This window comes from Siniperca chuatsi, linkage group LG6 (assembly GCF_020085105.1).
Source record: "Siniperca chuatsi isolate FFG_IHB_CAS linkage group LG6, ASM2008510v1, whole genome shotgun sequence".
In the NCBI taxonomy this organism is placed as follows: domain Eukaryota; kingdom Metazoa; phylum Chordata; class Actinopteri; order Centrarchiformes; family Sinipercidae; genus Siniperca; species Siniperca chuatsi.
This window is the reverse complement of record NC_058047.1, coordinates 26,261,569-26,270,808: the sequence shown is the minus strand read 5'-3', so window position 1 is coordinate 26,270,808 and position 9,240 is coordinate 26,261,569. Positions and strand designations below refer to the sequence as shown.

The following is a 9,240-nucleotide window of genomic DNA, read 5'->3' as shown; positions in this document are numbered from 1 at the left end:
TCAGCTTAAATATTCTTGATAGGCAGTTTTACCAAACATGTACTCCTTTATTTTTTATGAAATGGCTGCAATGTCAGGGCCTTAGCCGAGATTTTAGAAACACTGGAGTCATGATTCCAAAGCCAAATTCCCCCAGCAGAGTCACACCGACTCATTTTGATCAGCCTTTTTATTATTTTTTTTTTGGATCAAAAAATGTCACATATTATTTATTCATTTAACTGTTTTGTTATAGTTTCTGTCAATAGGTTAGGTGGCGAAAACTAAATCCCTTTTATTTTAATTTATTTGGTCAGTCGCATTTGAAGGCATTTCAACAGAAATCAGCCTTAAAAACCTCCAACATGAGCAATATGCGTGCAGTCACAGAATGTAAACTCTTCTTCGTGTCATTAAATCCCTCAAATTCACAGAAATATTTCCAGGGCCATGACCTCAATGTCCTCAATGGGTCCAATTCAAGTAACATTAGAGTGTATGGAAGTGGAAGGTGGTGTTTACACTGTGATTAACTATATGGGCATGCTCACTCAAGTTCACCACACTATCATGTTGTATTTGATTTTGAGCAGGAATTGTCCTCCGGTATGATACAGCATTTAGTGTGTTTTTCCAAGAGGTATTTTGTAAAGATTTGTTGAAGAGATTGTTTCGTTGAAGAAGTAACCGGTGATTAAAGCACATGAGCTCACACTGCACAGAGGCTCAATGAGCTTCCCGATGATTATAGCGCTACCACAGTTAACGTAATGTGTGATGAACTCTCCACAGTTCAAACAACTACTAACAACTACAGTGCTGATTAGCAAAATGCAAAAAAAAAACAACAACAAATCAATGCAATGAATTTTCTGAGAAAAACAACTTTATTTATGAAAGTGCGGATAAATGGATAACGGTCGGTGGTCATATGAAGTTTTGTATCACACTTTTTTATGTCTGCAATATACTTGCAGCCTTAAACTTGACTTTCAGTAACCTTCTCCAATGATTTGAGCTCCTCCGCATGTATATCAGAGCTCCTTGAATGAACATTGTGTATCTTCATTTGCAGCCTAGGTCAAGTTTTCATCATTAACTTTTTACTAAGTGGAAATGTCTTTTTATCATAACGAAATGAATGAATCGAAAGAAATATGGAATCCAAATTGTACTGAGTAAGTGCAGGTCTGCAGAACTGGTGTATCTAATATCACAAAACAAATACTGTAAACCATTAAGACGCTTATTAGAATTGTATAACATCATCTTCAACTCAGGCAATAAGTTATTTTAAAGAGTCGCTGACTACATTGACTTCATGACACCTCATATCTATGCTGAGCATTTTTGCAATTCATTTTTTTTATATGAATGACATAGAAATGCAGCAGAAGTCTTATGCATGTAAAAAAAAAAACACTCAGAAGCATCTGTAGTATTAATGAGCAAAGACAGAAACAAAACTCACTCATCCACATGATTTGATGTATGGAAAGTTTGTGCCGCATGAAAATTCAGAGAGTGCCTCTGCAACAAAGACAAGCACAATAAGTCAAAAGTAACCGCTGTATGAAATGAGGCACACATACATACACACAAACACACGTGTGTGACATCTCACACACCCACACATACTGTAAATTATGACACACATTTTAATGTATGGAAGGTGTCTGAGCAAGCAGGACTTGCATTATAATAAATATGCATGAGAAAATCGAGCAGACCGATAAGCGGCCTCTGAGTGTGTGGTCACTTGTGGAGACGAGTGCGATCACAAGCTTAGCAGCTCTGAATCAGCAGCTTCTGAGACTGAAACACTGTCCAGAAATTTAAATAACTACAAGCAGAAAGAAGGGCTGCGTAATGAGGCAGCTAGGTCACATGGGGACAAAAAAATGTATAAGACATGTAGGATATGTAGTTAGAAAAGGGGTTCCCAACCTGGGGGTCAGGACCCCTCCACGGGGGTCATAAGATAAATCAGACGTGTCTCAAGTTAGTTATGATAAGAAAAAGAAAATCCTGCTACACAAAATTACAATGTTTTTTCTGACTTTTGTTTCATCTTAATGGATCATTTTACCTCTTTGTGCCTCTAAAAACTATTCAAATAAAACAATATGAGAAGATGAATCCACTCCTGAACTGAGCATAACTCACTGACATCTGCAGCGTGTGATGGGGGTCACAAGTACACTACTTCACTTTAGGGGGTCATAAGATAAAAAGGCTGGAACCACCAGTTTAGAAGACATAAGATGTTTCTTGTTGGGGAGGCGGGCTTCCCATTTGGCTTATAATTTAACCAAAAAACTTATTAGTGAGTTATTAATTAACTGACATCAGTCGTCAGTGTTACCCATTGGCTTCAATGAGAGACAGTAAGAATTTCCAAACAAAAGTAAAGACTTTTTCTAACAATATGACGAAAAATAAAACAAAATAAAAATGAAAGTGACAAGCATTTCTTTATAGGACTAGATAGATATTACATTATATTTAATATGTCTTAAATTATACACCTGCCTGCTTAAATAAATAAATAATACTAATTCAAAAATGCGGTGGCATTTTATCCAAAATGTTAACTTTAAATGATTTGAAGTGGAAACGGAATTATTTAAATATTAAAGGAGTGTGCAAGACGCGTGGTTGATGTGTGCACCTTTAAAGCTGATGGAAATATTAGCATTAGTAATGCATAAAACGCCATGTGGACACAATAAGGTGAGTAACACTGCAGCCCGGGCAAACATCAGCATCAGCACCAAACGTCAGGCTCTGGGCCTGGAAAGCTGCATGGAAGTTGCAATGTGCAAAATCGAATGAGCAGCTATAATTAGCAATTAAAAAGTTACCGAGAACTTTGTTCAAAGTCATAAAACAAGTTCACTTCCCCGCACCCTGTCCGGCGCAGGACCTGGACCCGGTGGCTGCAGGATGCGAGTGTGCACGCTTGCTTCCAAGTGAAGCATGTAATAGAATCCTACCGATGCTTTCCACATCTGTATGCGATGAACTCCAGAGAATTGACCATATAGGCCCACATGCATGCGTGAGTGTGTGCGTGCCCGATAAATAATGCACCGTCTTTATATGTGTCGGGGCGAATAAAGTCTTGGTGTAAATCACTTTCCGTCTGGCACAGCGCATTAAACAACCGTGGCATGATTCCTTTTCTCTCAGCTCATCCGTTCCCTTTTTTCTTTATCAGCTCGTTCACGATTTCATTTCTTTCAAATGAGAATTCAGGGACCCCCAAATTCAAGCCCCCGTCTTCAAACAACACAACTGTACGGTTTTACTTTTTCTCCCGTCAAAATGGTATCCCAGATTCAATTTTAGATAGACTGGGATTTAGCCAGTGATGATTTTTTTTTTTTGGTCTTTCGGAGACAATATTTAATATGCTGAAATGAGATCAGTTTTTATTCATCTCCCCCCCCCCCCCAAAAAAAAAAAAAAAATTATTTCTCAATATATATTTGTGTCAAATCTCGCGTTGACACAAGCCAAAATGAATGCATCTTTGATAAGCGAGCCTGGATTTGGCATAAAATCGTCCCTTTTCCTCTGCCACCATCGGGAGAAGAAACAACAGTGGCACCGCCATCAGCATCAGCATCAGCATCCATTTTTCCTTTCCTTCAAACCTCTCTCCTCGGGGGGACTTTTCCCCTTTTGATTTAGGAAATTAGTACGCCTAAATACAAAACCACATTCTCAACAGCCACTTATCAAACTCCATTTACTGAAGATGATTTCAGGGTAAAACTAAAAGACAATAATGTAAATGACCCATGGCTTTTAATTAAAAATGCCCCCCCCTCCCCCTCCTCATCTTCCGCTATTTTTGTTTCAGCAGTTTTACATTTTTTGGAAGTGTTGTGGAGGAAAAAGTAAAAGCGCCTGCTTTACTCGGTGTCCCCCTCCTCATTGACTTTTATCACTAAATGAAGCATATAAATGACCTGAAAGCGCTGGCTGTCGCGTTAAATTAAATAAAATAAAGAACAATTATCCTCTCCTTTTTTCTCTGATCTCGCGCTGAAAAGGAGTCCTGGAGAGATAAGGCAGATTGAATTCTCTCTGTTGTGCTCCAATAAAAACGTCAAGGGGGGAAGAGTTAAAAAGAGATTTAAACCTCCTCCCCCCCCCCTATAATTTCAAATCATAATTTCCCTCCCATAATACCTCTCAGATGCCGTTTATCGTTAGGGTTATTTATTTCAGGGCGTTGTAACCACAGTCAATTGCCGTGACTAAGTTGGATAATTACAGGTAGTGAGTGGATCGTACCCGGCAAAACTTGAAACAGCTTTCAAAAAAAAAATAAAAATGTAGAAAATATAAAAGCAAATCCTAGCAGTGATTTAAAACAACATTTACAGGAAGGTTACCCGCCTCATTTTCATCGTGGAGAAAGAAAAAAAAAAGAATCTCCACGTCTGCTGTTCCTCCTGAAAGTAATTATAATTGTCTAATTTCAAAGTTGAATTAGGATGCTTTAGGGGTTTGATGTAAAACTTCACATTCGGTTCAATGAAGTATCACCCTAATTTACAGCTCTAGATAAGGACTAAGTCTGTCATAAAAATCTGCCCGTCCTCCTCCCCTCTTCCTCCCCTCTTCCTCCCTCCTTCCCGCCCTTCCTCCGCAGGATTGAATTGCACCTTGGGCAACAGTGCAGAATCGTGAATCTTTACTTCTCTCAGCATATGTTCCTGACAGATAAGTAAACAATTTGGATGTGGAATGAAATTTTTTTAATTAACACTACAGTCGCCTAATGTGAGGGTGCGCAGCGCGGCCCGCAAGTCCTGATCTCCGTTAACAGAGTGGAGGAAAAAACACTGCGCCGAGCTCACATTCACATCTTTCAGTGTTTGCACAATTCCTCCTGCTTTTTTTTGGGGGGGGGGGGTGTAAGCTGTTTTCATTCAGAATTGTCCTAATGAGAGTCAGGCCCATCACTCACAGGTTTACACAGGTTCAAACACGAGTGGATGGCTGGATGATAACAGGCTTCGGGTTTTGGCTGCAGCGCCTTTCTTTTGAAAAGGAAACACGCGCAGAGATATTCAAACCGCACTCGAGCGTGTAGTGGGTTTTCGCTTTACAGCCAGCAAGTTACACGAGGAAAAAACAAAAAACACAGGGAGTTTGTTCCATTAGTTAAACCTATAATTAAGGCTCCCTCCTTGAAGTGATTAAGCAGTCTGACAGGTCGGACGGGCGGAATCCCTCCGGGGAGGCCTCTCCTGAACTGTCAGACATCAGAAGATCACAACCGGTTCATCCCAGTGTCACAAAAACACCTTCCACGAACGTGTCTGAAACCTGTTTCAAATCTTTTTGTTTTGTTTTTTAAAAAGCAGCCGCAGCCAAATGCGGAGGCAATTAAGCCTGGGTGAGTGGGATCCGAGTGGAGGAGCCTGACAGCTTCAAGGGCCACACACGAGCGAGAGGATCGATTCCGGGGGGGGGGATTGATTCTGATGCCATTGTTCTACTGCGAGTTTTGGGGATGTTCAGTCTTTAGTCCGTCAACAGTATTGATTAGTTTGGGGTCAAGTTGGGTCTAACATTTCAGATGTAAAAATAAAAAGTGTTTCTTCCATTCGCTTTTCAGTAAATTCTTATTTCCGTCTCAGGCATTTATGAAATGACATTATTTTTGTTTTCTGTTTTTTTTTTTGTATTTTCTCAACGTTTTAAAATCTGTCTAATCAGGCCTTGATTCTGCCAGGCTTCACGCGCCCGCAGCACCTACACAACATGTCACTATCTTTGTCATCTCAAGCACCCAATAACCTACAAATACAGGAAATTGATAGCGTTGAAGACAGATTGTCTTTATTCGAAATGCCTTTGCTCAGCAATTGAACAAAGAGCAGGAGGTATCAACCTTCTAGATACATTATCCTTTCCATAACATGACAGTTTTTAAATTATCATCTTAGATGATAATACACATATAACTCCTTGAATTCAAATAGAAGTTATCCTCAAAAAGAAAAACCAATAAAATGACGCGTGTGACTATATTAGCACTGAACCACAGGAAAAATGCAAAATTAAACATTTGGATGTAAAGGATTTTTTTTCTTTGTGTCATCTTAAATAGACCGTCTAGTTTTATGTGCCAGTTTTTGATAAATATAAACAATATGACCCGTATATAATCCAGCCTATAGGTCCTGATTTTGACCCTATCCAGAACATCATAAAATCACGAGTGGCAAAATGCAGAATACTCAGGCCTATACAGGAAACAAGAATGCTAATTGTGCAAGCCCAATTTTCAAAATAAAAGAGTACCCTATCAATAATCAACACAAATCAGCATATCAGCATTGAAATGTACACAATAAATAAAGTTAAAGGCCTCCTTTTCTGGTTGCCATAAACGTTATAACATTTACATTTCTTACAGTTCACAGGGCACCGTCCTTTACACCAAATCCCAGCTCCTCTGCTCAGATCAGGAACTTGTTGGATTTCTGGAAAAGTTTGTTTTGCTCTTTTTCATTTATTTATTTATTTATTTTTTTTTTTTTTTGCCATAACAAGTCCAAGGCAGTTAATACTGTTCATACCTTTTGAATGGGGCGCGCTGTCCATAATATATTTACATGCATTTCAGTATTCAAGTGGCTTAAAAAAAGAAGAGAGTCTTGAGGGTTACATGGCAGCGGCATGTGCGGATGAATATGGGTCTATCCCAGTCTTGGTCATACCTGGAAAAAGTATGTAGGCCACCGGGGGCTGTAAACTTGACGCTGACCAGGCTGTGCAGTTACACGGGACGACATAGCCCGGGTTTGTGGGCGACGGGTGGGTGTGGGTGTGCTGACTGGGGCACCCAAGGGTGCCGAACGCGCCGTTTTGGTATCCCAACGAGGACGCGTACGGCAAAGTACTGGTGCTCAACGTGTGGGGCATCTCTGTCATCTTCTGGATGGCGCTGGAGCTGAACTGACTCGGGTCGAGGAAGGAGTAAGGAGTGGACGTCGGCGGCAGAAACGCCCTGGCTTTCTCCGAGGGGCCCAAAAGAGAGTCCGCGGCCGACATGGGAAGTCCCTTCAAGTGATCGGTGTCCCCGAGGTAAGGCAAAGGGAAAACGTACCTGTCCTTCTTGAGCAGGTTTTTGGGTTTGCGCCTGGGTCTGTACTTGTAGTCGGGGTGCTCCTTCATGTGCTGAGCCCGCAGCCTCTTGGCCTCGTCAATGTAAGGTCTCTTCTCAGACTCGGACAGCAGCTTCCACTCGGCGCCCAGTCTTTTGCTGATCTCCGAGTTGTGCATTTTGGGGTTCTCCTGTGCCATTTTCCTCCTCTGGCCCCGGGACCAGACCATGAACGCGTTCATGGGTCTCTTGATATGATCAGCAGGCTTTGACATCTTTTTTTTTTTTTTTTTTTTTAAAGTGTGCTTTTATCCCCAATGTTAACGACGAGGAAAAGTTCTTATCGGAAGGAAGGGAAACTGTTCACCTGTCTAGATGCCAGATACCAGTCATGCCACGTCTGGGATGTTGAGAGTCTGGAAAACAGCAAAAAATAAAAAAATAAAAAATAAAATAGAATAAAATAAAAATCCAGAGTCCGGTTTGCTTTTCCCGAGTTAAAACACAGACGCGCGCTCGTTCAAGTCCAGTTACAACTCTCTTTCAGACCTGCGGCGGGCAATACAGGAAGAAAAATACATGCAAGATGCACACACGTTAAAAAAAAAAAATTCCTCAAAGGTGAAAGCAATGTTCCGCAGTCAGTTTGCAGGAGTCGTAAAAGTGTTATTTTTTTTTCTGCGACACACTCTCCCTCTCTCTCTCTCTGAGGTTTGTCGTCTAGCACCTGGCTTGGAAATGAGCGGAAGAGCGTGAATACGAGCCAAAAGCGGTGAAGTTCAAAGGCTGGGCTGGTTTGGTTTCCGCACGCAATCTGACATAATCTGCAGGGCGTTCACTCACCAACCTGAGCGCCCAATCAGCACGAAGACCGGCTATTATAATACCTTCACCAAAAATATATGTACATTACAACATAAACAAAGACCGGGTGGTAGTAGAAGAAAAAAATGAAAGAAAGAAAGAGGGGTGTGTGTGTGTGTGTGTGTGTGTGTGGAGGGGGTAATACTCAGGATCCCTCCCTGATTCCATTTAATGTAATGAATCGCAACAAACATGGACCTTCAACCTCGTTTCCAGTTAAAACCTGACTTCAATCCAGAGAGGTGACTATACCGAGCAGCCGATCTACTGTACACCTTTACACAGAGATATAGGGGAGCATTCAAAACACATATAGACAGGCCTTAATAGAGCCGTTATTTATGTCTATTTTTTAGTTTTTATGGTTTTAAAGTGAGGGAATGTGTAATAATAATAATAATAATAATAATAATAAAGTATAGGCTGTTCATCCCTTCAAGAAAATGATTTTGAAAGAAAATCTCCCTCCCTTTAAAATCAGAAACACAACATGGCACCCGGCGGGGCTTCGGTGACTTGCTCAAGGACCCTTCAGCAGGGCTTTAACCTCTGCCCCCTCCAGCAGCAGCCAAAGGCTTCAGCTCGGAGGAGGGGAAGATGGCACATTTAGCTTCAGTAGCCTATTTCAGGACGGGGTGGACCTTTTCTAAACATTTTACTCTAAAGGATGCCACAATTACTAGCAAAATGTCCTGTAGGAAAAAAAAAAAAAAAGGCCCGCAAAACAAACGCGCGCGCACAGCTCCAGCCCGCGCGTGCCAGCGATACTGAACCTATGGAAAGCTCAGCTGGATAGTGACAGAATTACAAACACCAAGCAAATATTACATCAACTGGAAACGTTTAGAAACCGTCACTGGGAGCCTGTAAACGCTGCATTAGCTCGCATCAGTTTGACAGTGTGGTTTTAAGGAGGCACAGAGTGATCAGTTTAAAATGCAAATTTCAATGAGGACCATTGCCTAATAGCCCTCGGGCTAATGTGCGTGATATATGATTCCTTCAGCTGTGATTATTAAACGAAACGCAGACAGCTGATTTTTTTTTTTCACGCCGTCAAAATGCTGTGATTGGAGATACAATCCTAAGAGTCGTCTCTAGTTAGTTACACCGCTAAGTAGATTTATTTAAGGTTGTCTTCGGCCTGTATATATATATATATATATATATATATATATATATATATATATATATATATATATATATATATATATATATATATGCGCACACACACGTCCTCACGGGCGGATGTTGTGGACCGCATC

General features: G+C 40.8%; 1 protein-coding gene across 1 annotated transcript; it reads right to left on the bottom strand.

Moving 5' to 3' along the window:
* Window positions 1-5,819: 5,819 nt before the first annotated feature.
* Window positions 5,820-7,979, bottom strand: sox14 (SRY-box transcription factor 14). The gene has a single exon (XM_044199269.1). It carries the CDS (start codon window positions 7,384-7,386, stop codon window positions 6,670-6,672), a length of 717 nt encoding a protein of 238 aa, XP_044055204.1. The 5' UTR covers window positions 7,387-7,979; the 3' UTR covers window positions 5,820-6,669.
* Between the last annotated feature and the right edge of the window lie 1,261 nt (window positions 7,980-9,240).